We start from the raw sequence: 27454 nt of genomic DNA, 5'->3' as shown, positions 1-27454 counted from the left end.
AGACACAGGCTTTATTTTCAAGGATACATGTAACAGAGAAGGGGAAATCCTTAAATTTCACAAATCCCCTTTCAAAGGGCAGAGCAATTTACTGTTCCTTAGCTGTAATTCTGGGCCCCACTCTGCCACACTCTGGGACACCTGCTTTATAAAACTCATTAAATACCATCAACACTCTAAGCCCTATAACACCAGGAAAAGACTTCCAATGCCAACACTTTGATCTTAAGGGCTCTAAACAAATTCTGAGGTCACTGCACAGAGCCCAGGCTACAGGCACACAAACAACGCCCGCTGAGCCAACGGCAGGCGCTGTGTCCTGCCAAGAGGCTGCCAGCGTCCTGAACAAGCAGGTGCCACGAATACCACAATCACACTTTTATCTTCACTTGCATTTATTTCACCCGCCAAAATTTTTCCCTTTCTTCTTTTTTTAGTATGAAACATATATCACATATTTCAAACGGTTATGACATACATGTAGTTTACAGAAGAATAAAATGAACAAGGCACCTACCACACAGCTTAAGAAGCAGAGCAGTACCGGGGCCTGAAGCCCATGTGCCCTGTCCAACCGCACCCTTCCTCCCCCGTGCCTGCCGACCACCATCTGTCTAGCCATCTTATTGTTGTTGTGTTTTGTAACTCGTATTATTTCTCAGCAAGAAATTTTTTAATTGAGGAGAAAGGTACATATCTTTATGACGTTCTACTGATACTAAAAGTTAAAATGAAGTGAAAGGAAAAATTATCCCTTTTTACATTAATGGTAAGTTTTAAGTTTTACTGACTTCCTAGGATTGCTACAGTTTTAAAGATATTGTTTTAAGTATCGTTCTTTATGTGCTTGCAAATATATAATAAATCTCCAGAAAAAGGTCTACAGTAGGCCCTGGCCGGGTAGTTCAGTTGGTCAGAGCATCATCCCAACAAGCCAAAGTTGGGGGTTTGATCCCCAGTCAGGGCACATACAAGAATCAACCAATGAATGCATAAATAAGTGGAACTAATCAATGTTTCTCTCTCTCTCTAAAATCAATAAATAATAAAGTAAAATAAAAAATTTAGCCCTGGCTAGTATAGTTCAGTGGATTGAGCGTGGGCTGCTAACCAAAAGGTTGCGGTGCAGTTCCCAGTCAGGGCACATGCCTGGGTTGCGGGCCGGGTCCCCATTAGAGGACATTCGAGAGGCAGCCACACGTTGACGTTTTCTCCTTATCCTTCTCCTTCCCTTCCCCTCTCTCTAAAAACAAACAAACAAATAAATAATTTTTAAAAGGTCTATAGCATTGTCAATAATTCTAAATCTACTTCTAATGCAATAAATTAGCCCTGGCTGGTGTGGCTCAGTGGATTGAGCACTAGCCTGCAAACCAAAGGGTTTCTGGGCTGATTCCCCATCAGGGCACATGCCTGGGTTGCAGACCAGGGCCCTGGTGGGGGCCACAAAGAGGCAAACACACCCTGATGTTTCTGTCCCTCTCCTTCTCCCTCCCTTCCTCTCTCTCTAAAAAAATAAATAAATAATCAAAAACAAAACCAAACTATAATATGAAAATATTTTATCCCTTCATAGAAAACTTTTTCAGTCCTTTGCTAGTTTTCCAAAAATTTAAACACTGATGGTATTGATCCCTGAATTTGAACTTTCTCATTCTCATAGTCTAATTTTTAAAACAGCTGTTCTGTTTCCACCGTAAGTCAAAGGAGAGACAGCTGCGAGTTTTCCCTGGGCCTGGCTGTAGCAGTCTGAAATCTACTTTGTGTAATTCATTCAGTGGCTCAGCTTCAGGCACCCCACTGACTTGGGATCAGCTGAAGCTGCACATCAGGCCTGCTTCACAGGGCTGCCCAAAGCAAGTTTAACCAGGGAAGTTGCCATCTTGCTGAACGCTCTAGAGCAAAACTAAGAGTTTAGACTGCTGCCTCCTCCTATCCATCTTTAAGGTACACCCCCAACCTTGTGTCTTTTGTTCTTCAGCTACAAAGTGCACGTGTACTAGAAAATTACAACATTCTCCGCTTTCTAAGCCTACTGGCCCTCTGCCAACCCATAAGCAGAAAGGACACAAGAGAGCACCAAGAACAGAGACTGTGTCACACTCACCCCCACCCCCACGCCTGCTTGTTGATAACTGCTTATTTCATCTACAACAAGAATCGCAAGATGAAGGAGCAAACAGGACGCCCCTGGAGCAGGGAACAAAGTCCCTTCCTTACCTCTGCCTCTACCTGCTGCTGGGTCCGGCTGTGGTTCTCCTTGTACTGGTTGGCTCTCAGAACTTGCTGCTCGATGCCCAGCAGCACTGCTTCACAGCCATCACACCTGCAAAGGAGACAACCGGTCCTGAGCCACAGGAAGGCCTGGGAGCTCTCCTCCTGGCTCTGAAATCTCCCTTCCCAACTCCTTACGGGGTGGGTCTTTCTGTAACACCCCCTCTGCCTGGGCCCTTGCCCCTGCACTCCTTCCAAAAGACAAGCGTTTCTAAACATAGGACACATAACACAGGGCATGCGGCGACAAACACGGAGTATGTGGAGTAGTTTCTTAGAACACAGCTTTAATCTCCAACCTTTGCATCCCACGAGAAGTTTCACACACTGAGATAAAAGCAATTAAGGGAGAACTTACACTTTTCTCCAAAGAAAAAATTATTTTCTAAAAGCATCATATTTTTAAGATTGCCCCCTTTCTCAGAAGTTTAAGTTACTTCCTGTCACCCCCCTCATTTTCTTTTCCCCTTTTATTCTGAAAATTTTAAACCTAAAAATTGTTGAAAGAATAGTACAGTTAATACCCACATAACCCTTCACGTAAGATTCAATAATGTGAACATTTTGCCCTATTTGTGGGGCCACTCTACATCCCAATTTTGTTTCAATTTGAACTCCAATGCCTAAACAAAGTTTTAACAATCCGTCCTAATAAACCTCCTGGGACGGGGGTTAGGACGGCACCTCCGGAAACTTGTTGGGGGCTAAAAATAGGAAGCCAGACTATGGATGTGAAAAATGTGTCAGCCATGTCAAAAACGGCATCAGACAGCCAGCTTCCGTGGGTCGGAAGGCTAGACTTGGTACGCCAAACCGTTTTCACATTAGGGGCATTTTCTAAGTTTATTTCCCATTTATTTTGCTTTAAGAGTTCTACAATCTTTTGAAAGTTCCTGCTTTAGCCAGAGGTTGTAAAGGGAAGGTGGGGTCATACCTGGACTAGAACTCAGGGTGAGGGGTGGGCCAAGAGTAGCTGAAGTGAGGGAAACTAGGGCACTCAGGGTGGGGGGAGCATTAGACTCCAGGGGGTCAAATCTAGATATACTCCTCTTGGGGATAAGCCAGAGATCCCATCTAGTTTATAGAAAAGTTTCCCTAGCCCTCTACACAAAGCCCACCTACTCTGCTTCCTGACCTCCAAATGGCCATGAGCCTGCCTGGGAACATACTCTCCCCACCTCCAACCATGCTCTCACCCTGGCCCTCCTTCAAAATTCAACTAAAACCTCATCTCCAACTAAGTCCATCTGGCTTTATCATTTCAAAGACCCAAATCATTTAAACAACTTCGTAACAAACCCTCACAGAACCTGAAACAGCTCTTGCAAACACCAAATTCTATTAAAACTCTACTAAAATAGAGTACATGCAAACACGTCACTCCTTTTCCTGTACCAGAATATAGTTTTATTAATATACTGTGAGTCTGTGTTCCGACTTAGAATGACCCATTCCTTGTCCTCACTGTCCCTCACAATGTTTTATAGACAGTGGCCCAATGTTACTGACGCTGAACATGGGTTCTCTTACCCAAAGATCTTACCAAACCAGCATCCTGAGTGTGGTCAAACTCTGAGGCTGGTGTGCAAAGCACAGGACCGGTGTCACGTAGCTAGGCTCCAGAGGCTCCATCTGCCAACCCTGGGCATTTGACAGCCCACTGTTAAACAGCCCCCAGCTGTACTAGGATCAGAACTCTTTTACGACCAAGGCACTAGGAGACCTGAAATGATTCCTATTGCCACACAGCTATCGTCACAAGTATAGCCCCTCACTCTCTGGCAAAGTTTCCCCAGACAGCCTCAGCTAATACCTGCAGCCCATATCTCCCCAAGCACAGGCTAGATATCCTCCTCCCTAAGGAGAAGAGAGCCCTCCAACTTTCAGCCTCACCATTCATGCAAGGTCTTGACGATATTATTGATGTCCTTCTTTCGGATGTCACGGCCAATGCAGAAATCCACTTCCAGCAGCTGGTTTCGCTGGTCCAGCTTGCCCTGGATGATGTCAGTGTAGACAGCCTCGATGATGAGGTCTTCCAACTCCCGGAGATTCCGCATCTCCAGGTCCCTCAGCAGCACAGAGTAGGGGATACACTGCAGACAAGGCCATGTGATATTTACAAACACCACTGGCAAACATTACAGAAATGCAGGTATTACCAACACAGCCAACGGCTGCGTCAGGGCTTTGGGAAATGCAGTGCAGTGATCATTATTATCATCTATGGCAACAAGAGGTGGATAAATGAGCTATAAGACCTGTGGGATCCAAACAAGACCCACAACATCTGGGAATGCGTTCTCCAAGATTCTCCGCCTCCTGGACTTTGCCCCACCTTCAGCTTTCATGCCCTGAAACAAACTCTTTGAGGCCCTAAACTTTTTACAGAAGAGAAAAGGAAATACTTGGTATATGCCATTCTGCCACCTTCTGGAAGCTTGCAGACTTTGCATAAAATGCCAGATCATTACAACACTAATCTCAGACACTGGCCAGGAGAAACTGGGGGCTTACCTGGCAGAGTACAAGCAAAAACACATGCAGGCTCACACACCCACCTACAGGTGGCCAGTACAGCCAGCTCAGAGGTCATCCTAAAGTTTACAGTTGTTCTCTCAGACTCTTTGCAACCACTCTCAATTCCCAACAACAGTCCTTTATTGGGCTACACCATCATTCTGCATGACTCCAAGACAACTGGATATCTACACATCCAGTTTTCTGCAAATCCTGACACATCACTTTTAGTCTGGAAATTAACGCAGTGATCAAATCTGCAGAAACAGACAGGAGGAAAATGCACAGAAGAGAGGAAGAGCAAACACACCTGGCAGAGTTTTCTATGACTGAAGGTCTAAAACCCAGGGGCGGCAGGTGGGCTTACAATGTCAGGTTGTAAAAATGAAGGAAAAACCTACTCCTACTCTTTGCTATACTTGAGAAGTCCATGATCAGGACAAAAAAAAAAAAAAAAAAAAGGTCAGGTCTTCATTTCCTAACAAAATAGGCCTTCCATCTGAAATGTCAGGCTGAGAATCAGATATCTGTGATTAGACCATGTGAAGTGACTTCAGCCAAGCCATGACAATGCAAGAAAAAATGCACGCCTCTCGAGCTCAATCACAGAGGGGAAATGCAAAAAGCAACTTTTTCAAAGGCACAGTCCTCAAAAACCTTAAGACACTCAGGCTGGGACTAGGCAGAGAGCCAAATCAACAATGAATTAACCGAATCTGGATCTTCTCTGTGAGTAACCATGAGCAGCTGTTTGCAAGGCTGCTTCTAAAGTGAGTGGGGCAGGGAAGTCAGACATAGTGGAGTGATGACATCGTACAGGAGGTTCGGGCCCAACGCCAACATGTGCGGCAAAAATTCCAATGAGTAAAATTAACCTTGAGAATCCCCAGAGGAAAGCAACATATTAAAAATCTACTTCTTAGTAAGTCCAACATAGCAAGTTTTTCCTCCAACATTAGCACAGCTCACTGTACACCGAGTGATAAATGAAGTGGTTAACTGGCCTTGAGATGCCCTGCTGTTTCAAATAACACCTCTCCCTAGTCAGCAGTGTTCCTTCAGAAGGGAAAACGCTCACACCATGCAAGGCACCATGGCACACCTGCACTGGGAGCTGCTGACTCAGTCACTCCTGGGCATATTTTTCCTAAATGGGACGGGGAGTAACTGTCAACACTATTTCAATTATCTTTTCCTCTTTCGTCCTTTGCTGAGCAAATTTTGTGTATTTGTGCTCTGACTCCACGGTGTGTAGCTGGGAATTCCACAATGGTGCCAGTGAGAGACCTGACTCGAGGCGAGGAGGACGGGAAAGGGCGCAGGGCTGTACCTTCATTCTGGACGCCAGGCTCACAATGGTAAGGTGTTTCAGCTTGTTCTGCTGCGCTGCGCTGAGTTCTGGCAGGCTCTCCTTGTTGGCTGCTCGGTCCCACCCACCACAAGAATCAAGACACAAAATGAAATTAGGATTCCTTTATGGAACAAGCACAGCGCTTCCCCACACCAAATCCACCACCGAGTCACTGCCACGGCTCTGCACTTAGCATGAGGCAAATGTCCCGAGTCCCTCTATCTGCTTGGGAAGACCATGTGCCTCCAGAGACAAGACTCAGCTTCTGTGCTCAAAGAGCTTAAATCTCCTGAAAATCCGGGCATGAATACACTTGACAATTATCTTAATGGAATTCTATTTGTGCCCTTTGTGACATTCAATCAAGTTCAACACATCTTCACTGGGCATCTGCTGTGTGCAAGGCACTGTCTTATAAATGCAAGACAGAACTAACAGAAGAAAGGTACAAACTACCCGAAGAGAGCAAAAGGATAAGAAAGAGAGGGGGAGGAGGGAGGGAGACAGGGAGAGAGCGAGCTAGGGAAAGAGGGGAAGAAGGGGTGAGAGAGAGAGAGCAAGTGAGCCCAGATACATTGAGGAGATACAGGAGAGGGACAAAAAATACAGTGTTTGAAATGAGCCTTGAAGGATGGGCAAGATTTCAGAAATCACTCTGATGCTAACAGCGATGGTGGCAGCTGCAGGTAACACACGCGGCAAGCCTTACTTGGCGCAGACCCACACACACACCCAGACACGCACACACACACACACACCACCCCCGAGATGGATTCTGAAGCTTTCAGTTCCTTATCCACAATCCGGGATTCCAAGAAGGTGAATCCAAACTGATTTTCTTTCCTTGATATGGTGCTAAAATTCACCTGGTAGCAGCAATTCTTGACCTGAATTAAGGCAGACTTTTTATCCCACTTGTTGTGAATGTTCACTTGTTTTGCTGCAAAATTATGACCATTTGACTGCAGGTGCTGCCCACGCCCCTCAAGGGTGTCACCTAAAAAGGCATATGCAGCGTATTACCTGCTCAGATGCCCCCTAATTCTGATTCTGAAACATCTAGCCCAAGGAGTACAGGTAGAGGACTGTGGACTGGGTTACCACAGAGAAGGACACTGAGATGCTGATGGTTATTTAATGTGCCAAAGGACACAACTAGTGGAACTGGAGCTAGAATATAACGCAGACTCTGGTTCTGAAACCTGTGCAATGCTGCCTCTTTAGTGAGAATAGAAACGGAGGACACACTCACTGGAACAAAGCGAAGGTCAGAAAAAAAACTGGCAAGTGGAGAACTGTCCAGCCTGAAAGCAGCAAAAAGTAGACGTGCCCAGCAAAAAACACAGTGAGAAAGAGGGAATATAGTAAGGAAGGTCCTGGGGTCACACCACTAAAATACACTACCAGACTTTTGTCAGGCCACTAAAACAAACCAGGGAAGCCAAGCAAACAAGGCCTGGATGGAAGGTAAGTTAGCATTTGGACATGCTATTTATGATTCTAATTATAAATGACCCAAATGACCTACAAAAGAGAATGGGCTAAGTAGATTATGGATTATTAGATTATGGAATACTAAAAATGAATACATGCACTTAAAACATGGATAAATGCCTATGAAATAAGTGGGAAAAGCAAAATATAAAATTGTATACATAATCTAATTATACCTACATAATGAAAAACCCAAGCAGAGGAAGGAAAATCCAGCACCATAATGCTAATAGCAGTTTAATGCTGGTACGACTATTACTTTTTTCCTCCCTATTTTCCAAAGTTTCTTCAGTACAGTATAGTGATATTATTTTGACACTATTTAAAATGTTTAACAACTTTACAAATGGGTATTCTGACATTTCACAACACTCCAAGTGTTCTACAAACACCAGTTCTCAAGAATCTCATCTGGAAAACAGACAAGGCTATATTCATGGAAGAGCATAATAAACAAAGTCCCCATTCCACCCCCTGGGAAGTAGAAGGTGAGAAGGGAGAGTCCTCACGTGAGATCACCCGCAGAACACCGTGCAATGGGAAGCACCTAGGTCAGGAAGACCCCACCCCATGCTTTATATCCCAAACCCCAGCAATCCTCAGGGAGGCAACACACCTGAACAGAGGGACATAATTAAGAAAAGTCTTTGGAGGATCTTAACCAACTCACCTATGTAATCTGGGTATGTTCCATATGCAAACAGGTTCAGCAACTGCAAGTAAGCAGCGTTAGCTCCTTCTGCCAGCTGAGGAGGAAAAGAAAGAGTTCACAGACCAAGCTGTCTACCAATCACCGCAGTGTTCAAGCACAGGGCGGGTGAGCGTGTGCCACGATTCTATACTGTTTTATTAGCTGGTCCCTTCCAATGCTTTCATTCTTTGGGAAAAAATAAATAAGATTATTAAAGCCCCCAATTTAACTTTTCTCTCTCAGGAATACATGTTTTACGCTCCATACAGCATGCCCAAGAGACTTCTTTTGCTTCCACACGTGCACACAAAACAGTAAGTACTGGAAACAGTTCAAGTTTCCCCAAGATTCCCTGGCCATTCAAATGAACACTGGAGCAGCTCTGTCCACACACCAGCCTGGCAGGTGCAGCACGAGCCACTACCAGCCACAAAGTGCAGGGCGGGTTCCAAGTTTCAGGAGTGTGTGTGGGCTGTGACGCTGGGAGAGATTAGCACAGCATAAGGTGCGACAGAAGAGCCAGGTTGGGACAGAAAGCCAGGACATCAGGCTATCCCAAATAAAAATTTTCATTAAAATTACCTATTCCTGCCCTGGCTGGTGTGGCTCAGTGGACTGAGTCCCAGCCTGCCAACTGAAGGGTCAAGGGTTTGACTTCCTGTCAGGGCCCATGCCTGCCAGGTCCCCAGCTGGGGGCGTTCAAGAGACAACCAATTGATGTATCTCTCACACCTCAATGTTTCCCTCTCTTTCTCCCTCCCTTCCCCCCTCTCTGAAAATAAATAAATAAAATCTTTTTTTTTTTTAATTACCTATTCCTGTCGGGGAGAGTAGGTGGGTGGAATGGAGACAACTGTACTTGAACAACAATAAAAAAAATGTGAAAAAAAATTACCTACTCCTCACTGACACTGGCGTCAAAGAGCTATCTTCAGAAGAAAAACGAAAGAGATACTGTTTTGCCTGGACTACTCACTCTGCTCTCAATGATCTTAACTGGGTGTTCCTTTTACTCACAAATACAGACCTGTTACTCCCCAATTTACCAAACTCAGTAAAATCTAAACAGGAGTACCCAAATTATTCTGTGGACACCAATTGTAATACTGCTCAATTTTATCTTTTTAAAAAAGGTTCCATGAACTACATCCATACTTTCAGACCAGGGAAAGACAACTAGCTTACTCCCAGCTTACATATGGAAAAAACAAACTATGGGGAGATACAGTTGATTTAGTAAGCACCCCAATGAGAGCAGGCACCCTAATGCTCCAGTCTAGCTTTTGGGGTTCATCAACAACCTCCTGAAGCCCTGAATCAGAAGTAGAAGAGATCATCAAATCTAGCCCCTGTTTTTCAGACAGATGATTATAAAACTAGCTGTAACAGACTGTTTTCTCTAAAGCAGATACTCCAAAACTTCTCCCACTGGCCCAAATCAATAAGGTCTTTCCAGCTTTCATTTTCACCTATCTCCTCTTAGCTAATCTCATAATGACAAAACAACTAGTTGGCACAGTCATTCAGGCTTTTCAAGAACCTGAAGGCACATACTACCCCTTAGTCATCTCTCCTGTTGAAATGATTAGCTATCAAGCCATGAAAGACATAGAGGAAATTCAAATGCATATAACTAAGTAAAAGAAGCCAATCTAAAAAAGCTACATACTGTAGGATTCCATCTATAACATGATGGAAAAGTCAAAGCTACAAAGTAAATCGGTGGTTGCCATGGGTTAGAGGGAAGGGAGTGATAAATAGGTAGAACACGGAGGATTTTTAGGGCTGTGAAACTACTCTGTATGATACTGTACTAGCAAATACAAGTCATTCATTACGCATTTGTTCAAACCCATAGAATGTACAACACCAAGAATGAACCCAAGGCAAGTCGTGGACTCTGGGTGATAGTGATGTGTCAACTCAGGCTCTATGCTGGGGAGGAACACTGGTAATGGGGGAGGTCATGCATGTGTGAGGGCAGGGGGTGTATGGTAAATCTCTACTTTTCTTTCAATTTTGCTGTGACTCTAAAACTGCTCTAAAAAATCAAGTCTATTTTAAAAAGAACCCAGTTCTCTTCCATTTTCCCAGCATCACTTTTCCATCTCTGACATTAAATTTGGACTGAAAGCCCATGTGTGTCAGTCCACATACTAAGCTCTAAAGAAACAACAGTGAACACAACAGAGCATACAGTCTAGCAAACAGAACTGATAGTAAAAGTTCACAATTAGAGGGAAAAATGGGGATAACTTTAATTGAACAATAAAAAATACATATTTTTAGCCCTGGCCAGTGTGGCTCAGTGGATTGAGTGCTGGCCAGCAAACCAAAAGGGTCGCTGGTTCTATTCCCAGGCAGGGCACATGCCTGAGTTGCAGGCCAGGTCCCCAGTTGGGGGTGTGTGAGAGGCAACCACACACTGATGTTTCTCTCCCCTTCCTTATTCCTCCCTTCCCCTCTCTCTAAAAATAAATAGATAAAATCTTTTAAATTTTTTTTTTTAAGTTCACAATTAAAAAATAAAAGCAGCTCTTTCGGTCTCCAGCTGTTGCAAGGAGGACAGAGGATGCGGTGTCCTCATGTCTACAATGGACAGTCACGGGAAGCTGCTCAGTTTCCTGATCAAGAGGAATAAGCAGATGTAGAGCCACAAGTCCAGCCACTGGAAGGCCTGCAACTCCTACTATAGTGGGATGATATACCACAAAGCTGTGGGCATGGAGCCAGCAGCCAACAGCAAAGGGTCCTAGTAGTTGTGAAGTGAAGAACCGGCCAGCAAAAGCCAACCACCTCCTACATGTGGCCCACAATCAACAAGAACACCAGGCCACCCTCAGCAGCATCATGCACATGATCCCAAGAACAAGTACCACCCAGATTTGCAGGTGAAAGCCATTCACAGAGCCAGCACCATCCTGGTAGCCAGAAAGAAGCTGTGATGGTAAAAAAGAAGCCACCCCACCCCACCAAGAGTGCCTGAACAAAACCCCCAAAGTAATAAAAATGTCACCAGATCTCTATCTCAATCAATGAAAATAAAAGTACCAATCAGTAAGTAAATACAGTCCTCCTGCGTATCCAGATTTCACATTGGTGATTCAACCAACCATCAATCAAAAATATCTGGAAAACAATCCCAGGAAGTTCCAATAAGCAGACCTTGAATTAGCCACTATGCTGAACCCATGTGATGCAGCGATGTGTAGGTATACCCCGTCATTTATGCAAACACTATGCTATTTCATACAGCAGACTTGAGCATCAGAGGGGGATCCTGGAACCAACACCCTGTAGATAATGAGGGACAACCATATAAAAATATCCAAAGTGGGAAGCAGAGGTTGAAAAGTATAGGCTGCTTTATATCTCTTTATTCCACCTGGTCATTCTTCACTGCATCATCTCATTTTTAAGACATAACAACCAAAACTGGATCCCGAAGGTTTTAATAAGCACAATCAAACAAAGAAGCAAAGCAAAAAGGACTACTTTCCAGCATGTCAGGCATATCCTTTTTGCACGTCTACTTTATACATCTACACAACATTGCCCTTTTCCACAGGAACAACACACTCCTTATTCATGCCTATCTCAGGTTCAGTGGTGATCATTTCGTGCTACCTATGCACCTGACCAGTCTTCCTGGTCAATATTTGCACTGGAGGTTTTTGTCCCTAAGAATGCTTGAAACTACCCCTGTTAAACACCAGTCCGTGCTTATACTCTATGTTTCTAACTTACTAGGTTCAACTACATTTTTTCCCTATCTTTCAAAGTATTAGCAACCCAATCTAATTTTACCTCAAGTTCAGATGAAAATGCTGACTAGAAGGAGTCCAGGACATCATCCTTGCTCTCTCCCCCTGTCCCACCAATTCCCATCCCTCCCTCAGCAGGGCACCTCACAGGTCTGCAATGCTTTGGCACTGAAATTCCTTGGAAACCTGGAGACTCAAAGGAAGGCTGAGCACAGAGAAGATAGAGAAATTGTTTAGAAACTGCCCTTACCTCCTGCACATTGGCCAGCTCCAGCAGTTCTCCGAAGACATACACTCCAGGTGCCTCCAAGACTTGGCTTATGAGGGCAGTGAGGGCTGAGCCACTAGTGCCTTTGGCTAGTAAAATAAACTGTTCCAGGAGGTTACTTGAGGGTTTCTGTTCACCTGCCATTCTCTGGCCTTAAGATCTGTCCAAAAGAAAAGTGTTCCCATCATTTTTCCTTCTCCTTTGCAAAGCCTATGCTTATTTAATGCTGAATCAGGTATCAGAATAATTTTATAGTATTAAAAAAGAAAAACCAGTTCCGAAGTCCAGGGGCTGTGACCACTTTGTGAGATGGGTAGGGTTCAACCTGGAGTTAAAGAAATTTTGTCCTTATGCTGAGGTTTGAAACACACTTAGTAAAACCCACCTAATCCCCATCTGACCCTCTCCCAAAGGCAGCATGTTCTAAGCCCTTGAACCTAACCAGGACCTAAAGAAACACACAGGAGTTTCTCAGTAGCTGTTTTATATCCACCTGACTTACAGACTCTAGTTAAGAAAAAGAGAATCTTGCCCATACAGAGGTGGCTGATGCAAGGAAAAGCAATCGGTTACAGCTTCCAGAGTGTCTTAGACTCCCATCTACAGCTAGGTACAGGTAAGAAAAAGACACAAAAAGCAGACAAGAAAGATGCCTCATTTAATCAAAGAAGTCATTTAAGGATAGAAAAAGGGGAGAAATCATCTTGAAAGATAAGCAGCAACATATTCAAACTAAGAAAATACATGGTGTGCAAGTCCATGAAAAATATCCCTCACTTTGTCCTCCCACAGAGAAGTGGCATTTTACCAAATGTGATTTCAGAATTTACATAAATCCTCAGGGAAACAATAAAAACATCTGAGAAAACAACAAAGATACTGTATGGCTATCCCGAAGACCTTAGGGACAGGACAGTCCCTCAACTGTGTAACATAATCACGTGCTGAGCGTACGTGAACACACGACACTGCAAACCCACTGTCCAGGAATCCTGCATAAGAAAAGATTACTCCTAGCTTTGCGCAGTGGCAGTATCGTAGCCAATGAGGTTTATCCGAGGCGCGATTATTGCTAATTGAAAAGATTACTCCTCCAAGGACAATACACATTGGGGCAGTACAACTTAATGAAGGAGAAAAATTTTAGTAAGCTGAAGCACAGAACAATTCAGAGGAGGATGGTTTGGTGCAAGAGAAACTAAGTTCTCCTGGGGAGGCAGGCACACAGGGCTGCAGCCCTCCTATGGTATTAGAGAAACAAGAATGTAGTCTCACTTAGGGTTACTAAGGTCGTGCCGGAAACAGAAAAAGTGAAGTGCCAGGGAATAAAGGTTACCGAGAAGGGATGAAGACAGAGGAGAGTGAAGAGGATGGCAAGGAAAAGGAGATGAAACTAAAACCTCCCTTCCAAGTGGACACGTGTGAACAGATTGAATGGAAAGGCCTGGGGGTGGAGAGGGGTTAGACAAACGGACAGAAATTTCGGTCTCTAAAAAAAAAAAAAAAAAAAAATCTCTGCCTAAAGAGCAAAGCCCGTGGGGGAAAGGAGATAAAGAGGCACTGATAATCGCTTTCTTCTGGAGTGGGAGGGCCCGCGGAGGAGGCTGGAGACACCGGGGTGATGAATTCCCCGTCGTGGGGGGCGCTATTTTGATGGCTAGCAGAGGGGCAAAGAGGCAGCCTTTGGGGGTGGGGCAGCGAGAGCAGCCTCAGAGCTGGAGCTGAGGGACTCAGGCTAGCACGGACTTCAGGGAGGGCGGATCCGCGGCTCGCCCGCTGACAGAACGGCGGGTGCGGAGTGAGGAGCCGCAGGGCGCGCTCCCCGGGGCGGGGGCGGGGCGGTGTGGCCGAGGGCTTTCAAAGCCGCGGGCGCGAAACCGGACAGTCCCGACGAACCTGGCTGGCCGGGTCCCTGCTTCTCGCTGGCCCCTACCTGTCCTGGCCGCCTCTCCGTCCCCTAAGTCGCTGTCTCGGCCTCCCGGCGCCTGCCCGCAAGTTGTCAAGCGTCCATGATCGGCCGGGCGTCCGACGCTTTTCTACCTCCGCCGACCCGTCGGCCTTACCGCTCCCCCAGAAGCCTCCCGCTGCTGCATTCCAGTTCCGCCCACACTAGGTTCCCCTCGCTGTGTTCACAGCCTCACACCTCCAGTGGGGTCTGGCCAGGAGAGGGGGTCCCTGCTGGACTGTAGCCCAGGAATCGGGGTGGGGAGAGGCCTGAGAGAGGGAATACAGCCCAGGCCCAAATCTTCACCATTCTGGACCTGAAATCTACCCCTTTGACAGAGCATTACCACGCAAGAGCTCCCTATGGCAACTGTGTCTACTCCAGGGTATGGAGACACACAGTAAGCCTAACAACAACTACTGTTTATTAAACGTTTTTCCATGTGCCAAGCGCTTTACATTGTCTCACTGAATTCTCGTAAGTCTATGGCCTGTAATATTATCCCCATTTGTCAGGTGAATTAACTAAGTATAAAAATCTAAAAGCCAGTAAGTAGCAAGGTCCGCTTTGGAACCTAGGCTGTCTGAAGCCCAAGACCATATTCTTGACCTCTTTTCAGAAATTTTTAAAAAATAAGCATTGTTGGGTGGAGCCAACAATGCCTCTGTGGCCAAAATGATATCCGTGGCTGCATTTGGGACTTAACAACTCTCCGGTAAGATAGCTAAGGAATTACTACATAACTGAGCGCTTAAACTGATTCCTTTAAAGTACAGTATGCACCACAGACTTCCAGGTCCTGAAGATGAGGAAAAGACCTGTATTTGCCTTTTGTGCTTTAGAGTGCAGAAAGGTGTGGCTCAGTGGTTGAGTGCTGGCCTGCGAACCAAAAGGTTGCTGGTTCCATTCCCAGTCAGGATGTGGGCCTTGGTTGTGGGTCAGGTCCCCAGTAGAGTGCAGAGAGCAGTCAGCACAGATGCGAAGGAGCCTAATTCCAATCCATTCATTTATTTAAAAAAAATGTCTTTAGCACCTATTATGCTCTACAAGTTATATGAAAAAAAAACCCAACAAGGTTCTTGCCCCTCGAAAAGCTTGATTAAGTGCTATGAGAGACAACACTTTGGAAGCAAAGGAGAGAGTATATGTTGGGGAAGAAAAAAACAGGCATCTTCCAGGCAAAAAGGGGAAGAAAAGGGGGCAGTGATCGCAGTCACAGAGGCTTGCACTGTGCAACACATACTGATGCTGAAAAGATACCCAGAATTGCTGGAACCATGGTTTCAGAAGTGAGGGCTCCAGAGCTGGGGTCAGGTCGTCCAGGGTCTTGGAAACCACAAGCCTGGCACTAATATCCAGTAAATACCTAAATACAGCAAAGTTCTTACTTAGGAGAGCTCACTACCCCCTGGGAGAGAGAGGTCTATCTGACTATGACAGCCGGTTGCCACAGGCACCTAAGAGTACAGGCTAAGGCTCTCCCTGGGAAGAAGTGATTTAAGGCAGGCTTCTAGAGGAGATTAGGCTTGAGCTGAGCTTAGAAGAATAAGCAAGCAAATCACAAAGGGTGTAAGCTATATAAAGGAGTTTTTCTTTTATCTTAAGGGTAGTGAGGAGCTAGTTGGGGTTTTTAAGCTGTGGAGAGATATGAGTAATTGTGATTTTAGATTGATCACACCAGCCACTATAGGAATGGATTGGATGTGAAGAGAACTGGGGCAGGGAAACCCTTGAGGCGGCTTGATATATTCCAGATAAGAGACTTCGAGATCTGGAACAAAGGTAGTGGCGGTTGGTCGTGTAAAAGAAGAAATGTTATTGGAGACATTTAGACCATAGAAACTATCAGACTTGCGACCAGTTGAAAGCAGAGAAAGGGAAAGAGGATATCACCCAGGATTCTGGCTAGGGAAGGCACAGCTATCTGGAGGTGTGGTAAGTGAACAGGGCTACAGAGAGGAGGGGCAAATCTGGCGGTGAAAGGAGGACAACTAAGTTCTGTTTGAGTTCATAAATATTCCGGCCATGCCTCCACTTCCTCCAGAACAATGTCCAGACTCCCAGGCTGCAGCTAGAGAGCCCTTTGTAGTATGGCTCCCGCCTACCCTCCCAGCTTTGTCTTGCCTCACCCTCTTTACAGCCCAAACTCCATGCGCAGCACAATTTACACCCTCCCTCACTCACAGCAGGGCCTCAAGCTTGCTCTCTATCTTCTTCTTTGTAAATCTCTTTCTTCATATTTCCTACCAACAACATCCCAGACTCCAAAATGGTGTCAGTAGTACCAGTGAAGGAGAAACTCATGGATGTCAAACTACAGGAGCTGCCAAGCTGGGTACTGGTTCAGGATTTCATCCCTAAAAGCATTGCTGAATCCTTTCAAAGAGGTTACTACTGGTATTACAACAATAAGTCAATGTGAAGAAAGGGAGCATCACTGGGGTTTCCATGGTGCTGGCAAGTTACGTGCTTTTCAACTACTGCTGCTCTATGAGGAACCCAAACATGCGCATGAAGCAAGTACCACTGAAGAAGGCCCAGTGTGGACTCCACATTCCTGACCATGACTTTTGCCCAGAACCTCAAAATCCTTTCACGTAGTACTTAATAAAAGATGACTGGTTAAAATAAATAAATAAATAAGTAAATAAATAAATAAATAAATAAATAAAATCCTACTGACTCTTTACACAAAGATCTCTTAAACTCTACGCAAATAGCACTGATCATAAAAGAAAACACCAGCCCTGGCTAGTGTGGCTCAGTGGATTGAGTGCTAGCCTGCGAACCAAAGGGACACTGGTTTGATCCCCAGTCAGGGCACATGCCTGGTTTGCAGGCCAGGCCCCCAGTAGGGGACAAGCGAAGGGCAACCACACGTTGATGTTTCTCTCCCTCTCTCTCTCCCTTCCTTCCCCTCTCTCTAAAAATAAATAAATACTCTTTTTTAAAAACCTACAAAAAAAAAAAAAGAAAAGAAAGAAAACACCTTGCAAGCTATTGCACTGGAATTAAGAATGAAGAATTTCTGTGTGTCAAAAGACACTACTAAGGAGAGTGAAAAAACAAGCCAGAGACTTGGAAAAGGTATTTGCAAACATATACTAGACAAGGAACCCCATATCCAGACTATAAAATAAGTATAAATCAATAAGAAGATAAACATCCCAGTTTAAAAAAAAAAGTAAACAAAAGACTTAAACAAGCATTTCACAAAAGAGAACATTCAAATAGCCAGTAAGCACATGGCCCTCAACACCAGAGACGATATAAATAAGAACTATAGGTTATGAGTTGCTACATTTAGCCAAAATGGCTAGAAATAAAAGACTGACAACACCCAGTATTGACAAGGATAAGAGTCCACTAGAAATCTTACATTGCTCGTGAAGGTGAAAATTGGCACAAACACTTGCCAGACTGGCAACATCTACTATTGCTGATCATGTGCACACCACACAAGCCAGCAACTCCTCTCCTGGAAATGAATGCATGAGTCCACCTAAAGAAACATAAGAATACTCATTGCAGATTTGTTAATAAAAGCCAAAAATTGATGATAACCTAAATGTCCATCAACAGTAGAACAGATAAACAGTGCTACATACACACTGGAATACTACTCAGCAATTAAAAAAAAACTACTGCTACATACTTACGGATGAATGTCATAAAATACTAATGAATGAAAAAAGCCAGACTCATACTGTATGATGACATTTAAATGAAATTCAAAAACAGACAAAATGGATCTATGGTAATAGAAGACAGAAAAGTAGTTATTGGGATGGGAGGATGCAGTACTGATTGGGGAGAGGCACAAGGGGTGTTGGAATAGTTCCATACCTTGATTTGAGGGGTGGGGACATAGGTGTATACAAATGCAAAAATTGTGCCCTTACTATATGTTAAAAATCTAAAGATAAAAATTTTTAACAGAGGCAAAAAAGATCCTATCCATCCTTCAAGTTCAAATTTCGCAGCTGGAATACATCTCTTCATTAGAGCCTCTGCAGCATTCTGTTGTCCTTTCTTCTATGCCATTTATCACAGTCCATCTTGAATCTCAGTGCCTTCTCCTTTTTTCCCTAACTAGATGATTATCTTCCTAGGGGCAGTGACTATGTCTTTCCCTTTTTACTGACAGCCAGCCTGGCAAATAAGGAAAGCTGAGAAAACTGTTGAATTACATGAAAGGAAACATTGGGTCGGTGCCCATATGGGTGAAAGGGGGACAAAAAGAGGAAGGAAGGCTGGGAAAATAAATAGGAGATCTCCAAGGAAACCTTAGCTTACACTACAATTTTACCTACTTCCTGAAATCACATTAAATGTCACCTTGAGCAACAAAGAATGAATCAAAACACCAAGTCTTACCCAGAGTGAAGATAAACAAACATCACACTTACAGGAAATTCACCAAATAAATGCTTACCTAACCTGGGTGTTTCAACCTGGATGGGGAAATTTCACCAAGGAGAATAATAGTCACCCAGCCATGCTGCTAAAAATATCGCCAACCTAGTGTGCAAAGAGCCCAGACAGCAGGTTAGGAGCCTTAGGGCCTAATTCTAACTCTGCCCCAAGTTGCTGTGACCAGTAGACAATCTCTTCGCCTCTGTGGGCCTCAGTCTCCTCATAGGTAAAATAGGCGTCGGGTTAGCAAATTCTCTAAAGTCCCTTCCTGTATTGATATTCTGGGTATACGATCTCTCTCTCTCTCTCTCGGTCCAGCGCAGGAGCACAATAGAAACCCCCGCAAAACACGTAAAAGGCGCCCCTGATCAACAAACCAGCATGACTTGAAGGAGTCATTTTGTTATACTAATCTTTCATGGTTTAATCAGTGTTTTTGTTTGCAGCCTTACCATGATTTGCAGGAGATTTCTGAGTTCCATGTAAACAGAAGTTACCTCTCTGTTGGGTTGTCATCTTCTTTGAAAGTGAAGAGGGTCTTCCTGCTTGGTTTCAACTCCCGGGATTCAGACAACACCAAACCTGAAGGAGGATTTAAGAATTTGCGCACACTACGCGGCACACTGGAGTCTAAGTTACAGAGGAATAGAGTTTATGGAATGCTGGGATTTGTAGTCCCTGGGCCTCTTTGTTACGCGCTGGAAGCTGTGATTCCCCGGTACGCCCCTGGAATGCTGGGAAATGTAGTCTCGGGCACATCGCACAGTGCAACCTGCAGTCTTCTCCGAGCCCTAGTACGCCTAGCGGCGGGAGCGGGCCCATGGAGCCTCTGAAGGTTTAAAGCCAACCCTCCGCGGGGGCAAACTCTAGGCAACAACAACGAATAAAAAATTTGTCCTACGGGACTTCCCGGGGAGGGCCCTTCTCGTCGGCTCTCTTCGTCCCTCTGCGAAGCCGCTAAGTATTTCTATTGGCTGATCAGGATGCCAATCGCCGAGGCGGGCTTTCTATTGGCTTCGGGGCGGGCACTCCGAGGCTACGGGGAAGGAGAAGGGATCAGGAGCGGGAGCTGAGGGGAGGGAGAAACCGGTCCGGGTCTGGCTGCTGCCGCTGCTCGCCCGAGGTCTCCAGGCCCGGCTGCGGCTCAGTCGTCGGTTCCGAGGCATCATCTGCGAGGCTCCGCCGGGCCAGCGTGGGAGAGCCGCGGGCGCCGGCTGCCGCATCATGTCAGCCAAGGACGAGCGTGCCCGGGAGATCCTGAGGGGCTTCAAACTGTATCCGCCCGGGAGTGGGGCGGGGCCGGGAGGACTTGAGAGGTGGCAGCTAGCTGAGGAAAAGGGCCAGGGACGGGGGCCGCGCCAGGTGGGCACCCGAGGAGAGGCGGCGGGGAGGAAAGAAACGGCATCCCGTGTCCCTAATGAGACCCGGCGCTGGAGGCGGGGAAAGGGGCACCCTGAGGGAGGACAGGGACGTTGACGGGAGCCCCGGGGGCGTGGAGGCGGAGGAGCCCTGGAAGTACTCGGGAGAGACGCCGGCCGTCGGAAACGGGTGTCGGGGAAGCCAGCTTGGGTCCGACTCCGGCCCGCCGCCAGAGAACGGGAAGGCGCCGCAGCCCGCGGGGAAGGGCCGAGGGGGCGCGGTGGGCCGGCCTCGAAGCGCGGCAGCCTCTTTGGCGGGAAGTCCGCCGGGGGAGCAGGGCAGAGTGACTTGGAGCGAGGGACCTTGTGTGGGACAGATGCATATGCTTTTGTTAAACTCTCGTGGGTTCGCGCATCCCACGCCCACCCCTGTCTTGTTTCCACAACTTGTCCTCACTTGTGGCTCCTTCCAGGGATGGAGCCGAGGAAAGTAGGAAGGGAGGTCCAAGACCTCCCTAACTCAGCCTTGGCCCCCTGAGACGTTGGACGGTGCTGCTTCTCCCTCGGCTCCTCGGGTTTCTTCCCAGCGAAAAGAGAACCACGAACTTGTGCGTGAGGTGCCTTACGGTGTTTCGATTTCGCACGGGGACTCCGGGCCCAGGTGTCTGGCTCGCTGAAGGTTGTGCGGGTGACGCGTGGACGCGGTGGAGCTGTCCAGCAGCAGTCACCGGATCACGTCGGGGACACGGTAGGGTGCACGGTCGGAGGAAATGGAAATCATGGCCGCAGGCCTGTCGGGGCGCGGCTTGTGCAACCTTCTGTCCTTAATGCAGCGAGGACGCTTTGTGTTTTAACGGAGTGGTAATCTGTACCCATGTAACGCGGGCGAAAAGTACGCAATCTTGTGCATCCCGATTCAACATTTTCCTGCTGACCTTAATGTCTTCTTGCATGCTATGCGTACAATATGGAACGTTCTCCAATTCCTCTCTCGGTGAAAACGGGGTCCCCACTGTAGGGCTCCTCCCTTGTTCTCTGAGCGGCGTGTTTCCACAATGCCCACTTCAACCCTGCAAGTTTTAATGGCTTTGTCACACTCAGAAACCAAGTTGGTAGTAAATTTTAGCACACAGGTGCAAAAAAGTTACAGATGTTTTAGATGTATAAATGAAATTTTCCCCGTGGAAGCTGACCTGCTATGCTTGTTTTAAAAAACGGAAGGCATCATCACCTTTGCATCCTACCATTCATGATAAACTTCAGTATGTTTAGGTAGTGAAGTTTAGTAACAGCCTCCTTTCTGGCTCCATGTACACCTTTCCGTGTTTCTCTTCATAATGGCACCTGGAAGTGGCATAGAATGGCTGAAGTGTTAGAAAAACTGAGATGTGGATTTTGGTTTTTTCCTTAAGTAATTTATATTGTCACTTAACCTGTATAGTATGGACAGTAAACCAGAGACTACAGAGAATTGGGAGGTTTCAGAAGCAACATTTTTGTCGGATTGGAATTAACATGTTGCTGAAAACAAGGAGGGGTCTTTTTAATGGCTTTTGAACATAGCAGAAAGGGAAAGTTTGAGCTTTTCACCTTCAGTCTTGGTTCTTGAACCTGATGAGAAAGAGGCTAGAGACAAACATGGAAAACAGTAGAAAGCAGAACTTCTGTCAGCCCGCTGGAAGGGAAGACGAACCAAGTCAGTGGTTTCCCTTCTCAGGGAAAGTTTGATCTGGGCCGATTAAGTCACAGAGGGAGCAGCCGCATTAAAAAAGTTAGCATGGGAGCAATGGAAGGCTCATCTTCTGGTAGCCTGTATTGCCATCTGAGGATTAACAGAGAAAAGGAAAGGAGTTCTAGGAGTCGCTACTACCTTCAGGAAAATAAAATTAATGTTTTATTAAGAAACTAACTATCGTCCACCTTTTATTGGGTAAATTTGGCGTGAATTGTTTTCTAAACTTTCTTTTAGAGTTCTGTTTCTGTAAGAATTGTTTTTACTACAAAAAAAAATTTGCCAGTGTGTTCTCCTACCAGCAGTGCTGACGGTACTCCCTTTCCACACTGACTGTGTTGGTCTTTCTCATTTTGGCCAGTTTGGACAACAAATGATGTCTTGCTTATTGTGTGTTTCCCTGACCCCTGGACCCCCGGGTCCCTGGGGAGGTGATGTAGCATAGTGGTTAAGAGCCGTCCCGGACAGTAGAGCTACACTGCCCACATTGGAATCCCAGCCCTGCACTCCTGGTTTTGTGTCCCTGAGCAGCTTCTTTGACTGCTGCCTCAGCTTCCTCATCTGCACATGGGGATAAACGTAGCACCCATCTATCTCATAGGGCTGCCGTGACCCGAGGCGGAGCACTGGAATTATGAAACGCAGTGTCCATATCATTCCCCCAGAGGGTTGTCGTGAGGGTCGAATGAGACTGTAGTAGTGTCTGGCACACAGTGTGTAATAAATGTTAGCTGCTGTTATTATTTGTTTTATTAATATTAATAATAACAGTGGGGGTAATGTTATTATAAAGCCACTTATTTTTCTGAGGTATAACCAATGTCTTCATGTTTTTCTCTTTTCTTACTGAGAAAAACTAGTATTTCTGTTTTGTCTCTTTAAAGAAATGGTTCAATTAATGAGCATCGATGTGTACCTAGTGTTTATCTCGTTTTCTAGGAATTAATGACATTTTAATGCGTGGCCGACAGAGAAGTAGTTTGGCTCAGAAGGTTTCTGAAAGCACTTCTCACTTGTGTTCTTGCATTTCTCTCCATAGTTTGACCCTGGATCCCCAATAGCCTCTTTGTCATAGCACCTTGACCTTTGACTTTACTTCCAGTCCAAAAGAGTTGGCTTTACATCTTCTATTCACTTAGATTTCCTTATTAAGAGTAGTAGACTGTTGAACTTTCCTTGAATGTCAGTAATGCCTAATAGATGCCTTGGCCAAGTGTTATAATGAGTTTGAGGTTTGTGATTTCCTAAAATACAGTTTTTGTCTGTCAACCCAAGTTCTGGGGAAGCAACCAAAACATACCACCCATACAGCCAATGAACAAACGCTGTTGGTCACAGGTTGCCCCATCACGGACTTCATGCAGACTGTGATTGGTGGTTTGTTTTCCAGGACACTCGTGCATGGATTCTGAGAAGTTGTTACTGTTACCCTGAATGGATTAAGTGAATAGAATGTCCTATTGATCATGTTATTTAGGATTTTTAAACAGGCATTCCTGCTTTCACATTTTTGGGAAGAATTTAGAGTATAATTAGATGATTATAGTCTTCTTCAGACCTTCTAAATTTCTTTCCAGGATTGTATATCTGGTTTATGGTGAAAAATTACAGTAACTTCTAGAGATACGGAACAGAACATGGTAAGACTCTCATGGAAAATTCTGGTTATATCATCACTGTATTTGATAAAGAGCTGTCAACACAATAGTGTTGAGGTTTGACAGCTCTAGATTATTAGTCTTGACCTCACTTTTGCCTCAGAGGCCTCTTTTGCCATTACTCTGCATCCACAAATCCGCACAACAGAGAAGGAGTTGACTTTGGAATGTATAGATTTGTCCCTATTCCTGAGCTTTAGCATCACTGGAAGGTATTTTAACTGCCATCTTATCTGGTAATCTGACTGGTCCAACCATTGCTTGAATGCTTGACAAACAAATTGTCAAGATTTCAAGAGCAGCATTCTTCTTTTGTTTTTGACCTGCTGGTGATTTTGAAGGTGAGAGGAAAAGCATATATATTTTTTCTACAGTCCATTATCCATAAAGATCTCAGTGGATTGGACTAAAGAAGCACACTGTTTATGGCAAAGAAGGTGATAGTCCCACTGTAAGAACACACATGAGGAACTTGTTTAGTGCACTCCTAAGTGGCCCTGGTCCAGAGGAGAGGGACTTGAAATGTGCCATGCATTCAATAATTAGAGAACTGAGAAGTTTTAACCTAAAGAGGAAGAAAAACTGGGCAAGGGACATGAATGTTCTAAAGTTTAAAATAACCGTTCTAAAGAAGAAGAATTAAATGCGTCCTGTGTGGCTGTGAGAGAAATACAAGACTCAAGGGTAGCAGTTACAGGGGACAGAGTTTATGTAGCCCAATTTCGAACAGTTAGAGATACCTGCAATAAACCTGCATTTTCCAGGAAGTCTTTTAAGCAGCATATGTGTGCCTGTTTCAAGAGTATTGCAGAGGACAATTGTGTACGCATCAGATAAGGCAGCAGGGGGGATGATCAGAGAACTCCAGTCCGTTTCCAACACTGCAGTTCTTTGCTTTGGTGACAACCTTCCTTGGTTAACAAGGATTCTTTTCAACAGGTATTTCTGTGGAGATATGTACTACACCTAAAATAGACAAAACATTTTCTGTGGTTTGGTGTAATTAAAGCAAGCTATTTCCTTTTTCTCAGACCACTCTTAGATACTTTTTAAAAAGATTTTATTTATTTATATTTAGAAGGAAGGGAAGAGAGGGAGAAAGAGAGGGAGAGAAACATAAATGTGAGAGAGAGACATCAATCAGTTGCCTCTCACATGCCTCCAACTGGGCACCTGGCCGGCAAGCCAGGCATGTGCCCTGTCTCGGAAATTAACCTGCAACCTTTTGGTTCACAGGCCGATGTTCAATCCACTGAGCCACACCATCCAGGGCTTAGATACTATTGATGAAATATTTTGTTTAGTACATTGTGGATCCATTGATTCAGAGTCAGAGAGACGAATTATTGCCTCCAAATTTAGATAAAATGTACAGAACTGAACATAAATAGCTCTAATATAAATAATACTTCAGGTATAGCTGCAAGAAGAAAGGGAATGGTGTAACATCTTTTATTCCTACAGTCTTTTTCAAAGCACTTTATACATTATCACAACAACTCCATGCATTATTATCCTCACTTTATAGATAGAAAATTAAGGATTGATCAGGTATCACTCAGATAATGGCAGAGCCTTAATTTAACTTTGGTTTGTCTTTCTATGAACTGCTATTTTCTACAATATGGCATAACGACTCCTGGGAAAATTAATTTTTTTCTGTATTATTCCTTTTTAAAAAAAATATTTATTTGTTTATTTTAGAGAGAGGGAAAGTAGGGGAGAAAGAGAGGGAGAGAAACAGTGCAAGAGATGTCAATTGGTTGCCTCTTGCACGCCCCCAACTGGGGGCCTGGCCCTCAACCCAGGCATGTGCCCTGACTAGGAATCAAACTGGCCACCCTTCGATTTACTGCCCAGCACTCCATCCACTGAGCCACACCAGCTGGGGCTGTATCATTGCTTTTGAGTTTAAGATGTTTCCTCAGTGTTTAAGTCACAGGTTTATTTCTTACTTGAAAATTATTCTCTTCTTTTTGTTCATATCCCCTATTTTCTTGGTTTTCCCTTACCTCTCAAATGTGGGGGCAAGATTAAGCCTGGGATAAGGAAGAATTTTCTAACAATTAAGAGTTACCTAAAAAAAAAAAAAAAAAGACATTTTCCAGGAAGTTTTTTTAAAAATATTTTACTTATTTTTAGAGACAGAGGGGGAGGGAGAAGAAAGAGAGGGAGAGAAACGTCAATGTCGTTGCCTCTTGCATGCCCCCTTCTAGGCACCTGGCCTGCAACTCAGGAATGTTCCCTGACTGGGAATCGAACCAACAACCCTTTGGTTTTCAGGCCGGTGCTCAATCCACTGAGCCACACCAGCCAGAGGCTTTCCAGGAAGTATTTAAACAGCATGTATTAGTCAGCTAGAGCTGTTAAAACAAAATGTCATACACTGTATGGCTTAAACAACAGACATTTATTTCTCAACAGGTCTGGAGCCTGGAAAGTCCAAGATCAAGGTTAGCTCGTTGATTGGGTTTTCAGCAAGGACTCAGTTCCTGGCTCACGGACGGCCACCTTCTCCCTTTATCCTCACATGGTGGAGAAAAAGTGGATGGGCATATCACAGGAGAGTTATAACTATACCATGTGTGGCACCACTATCTGTGTGATAGCTCTGTTTGGAAATGATGGTTCATGGACATGTCGCTGCTAAATGAAAGGTTTTTACAAAGGGACTAAATCTGAGGATCTAGCCTGACAACTTCCATGGAATAAGAGGTGACAAATTTAACTGTAAGCCTTTGCTTTGAGCCATCTTCTATGGGAAGAACAAAGGCAGAGAGCCCTGGCTATAGTGGCCACTTTGCTGGTGTTTCATTCACACATTTGTTTTCAGGGTCCATAAGTGCCAGGTAATCTGCTAAACACAAGATGCAGAATGATAAGCCAGTTTTTATATTCAAATAACTTGTATAATAAGGGAGAGAGAGAGAGAGAAATTAACAATCAGAATAAAATGTGGTAAGTGCCCAGTAGTACAAAGTGCTGTGGAACCTCAGAGAAAGAATGACTACTGGTGTGGCTCAGTGGATTGAGCAGCTTGTGAACCAAAAGGTCTCGGGTTCAACCCCCAGTCAGGGCACATGCCTGGGTTGCAGGTCAGGTCCTCAGTTGGCGGAGTGTGAGAGGCAACCAATTGACGTATCTCTTGCACATCGATATTTCTCTCCCCCTCTCTTTCTCCCTCCCTTCCCCTCTCTCTGAAAATAAATAAATGAAATCTTTGAAGGGAAAAAAAACAGTGACTACTGCTGGAGGCGTTGTGGAAGATACCAGAATTGTCATTTGAATGGGATCTTGAAAGGTGAGTAGGTGTTGAGCAGTTTAACTTTCAGATACTGGAGAGTAACAGGGAAGGAAAGTGAAAGCATGAAAAATGAGGATTGTTTCAGAGGGGAGTTGGGATTAAGAATGAGGATCAAAAATAAGTCCATGGAATTGCTGGAAATTTCAATCATTCAAAGAATATCTGAGACTCCACTGAGAGTCCCATGATATCTTATAGGTCATTGGTGAACTCTTTGAGAATAGTAGATATTTGAGGAAACAAACTATAATCTGCCAAGATTAGAAAATGGATAATAAATGAAATAAAGTCACCAAGAATAGATTACTCTTTCGGGAAATCTGGTGACTTAAGAAAGCAGAGATTAGGGGAGTAGCTTGAATTAGGTAGAGAGATTTTATGAAAGAATGAAATCACTTATTTAAGCTTTCCAACTTTGTGCGAGGTGCTTCACATCTTTTAAAGAAAGGTAATGGTTGCTCCATAGGCCTTACAGAGATGTTATGAAATAAGTGAAATATATGCCAACTCACTTTAAAAAGCATAGCTCTCTAAATGCATTATGCTTACTATTACATTGTTAACAATTATTTATCTTTACTTTAAAGTTCAGTGTTGCTTTCTGCTCTGGCCGAGTGGCTCAGATGGTCCGAGTGCCATCCCAAACACCAAAAGGTTGTGGGTTTGATTCCCAGTCAGG

The 27454-nt window shown here is 44.7% G+C and overlaps 2 protein-coding genes and 2 pseudogenes across 5 annotated transcripts in view; 3 read left to right on the top strand and 1 right to left on the bottom strand.

Annotated features, from left to right (window-relative positions):
• COPS7B (COP9 signalosome subunit 7B) overlaps positions 1-19390 on the bottom strand; it is a 29301-nt gene extending 9911 nt beyond the window's left edge. Inside the window, exons 1-7 of one of the 4 annotated variants that reach the window (XM_045198392.3) lie at positions 19176-19390; positions 17687-17809; positions 12345-12522; positions 8310-8385; positions 6125-6213; positions 4168-4370; positions 2221-2326 (exon numbers count right to left, since the gene is read on the bottom strand). In XM_045198392.3, coding sequence (XP_045054327.1) covers positions 2221-2326; positions 4168-4370; positions 6125-6213; positions 8310-8385; positions 12345-12506 — 636 coding nt within the window. In that variant the 5' untranslated portion in view covers positions 12507-12522; positions 17687-17809; positions 19176-19390. Of the gene's footprint in view, positions 1-2220; positions 2327-4167; positions 4371-6124; positions 6214-8309; positions 8386-12344; positions 12523-14295; positions 14626-17686; positions 17810-19175 lie in introns of those variants that run through there. The other 3 variants (XM_045198393.3, XM_024564012.4, XM_024564011.4) reach the window with 3 other exon arrangements.
• Positions 10062-11411, top strand: LOC112307839 (large ribosomal subunit protein eL28 pseudogene; annotated as a pseudogene).
• Positions 13378-13534, top strand: LOC128780342 (U4 spliceosomal RNA; annotated as a pseudogene).
• A 368-nt stretch (positions 19391-19758) lies between the features above and the next one.
• The window catches only part of PDE6D (phosphodiesterase 6D), a 44211-nt gene continuing 36515 nt past the window's right edge, over positions 19759-27454 (top strand). Inside the window, exon 1 of the mRNA XM_024564193.4 lies at positions 19759-19997. Coding sequence (XP_024419961.1) covers positions 19948-19997 — 50 coding nt within the window. The 5' untranslated portion in view covers positions 19759-19947. The remainder of the gene's footprint in view (positions 19998-27454) is intronic.

This window comes from Desmodus rotundus, chromosome 2 (genome assembly GCF_022682495.2).
Source record: "Desmodus rotundus isolate HL8 chromosome 2, HLdesRot8A.1, whole genome shotgun sequence".
Lineage (NCBI taxonomy): Eukaryota > Metazoa > Chordata > Mammalia > Chiroptera > Phyllostomidae > Desmodus > Desmodus rotundus.
This window is presented reverse-complemented; position numbering and strand designations above follow the sequence as displayed.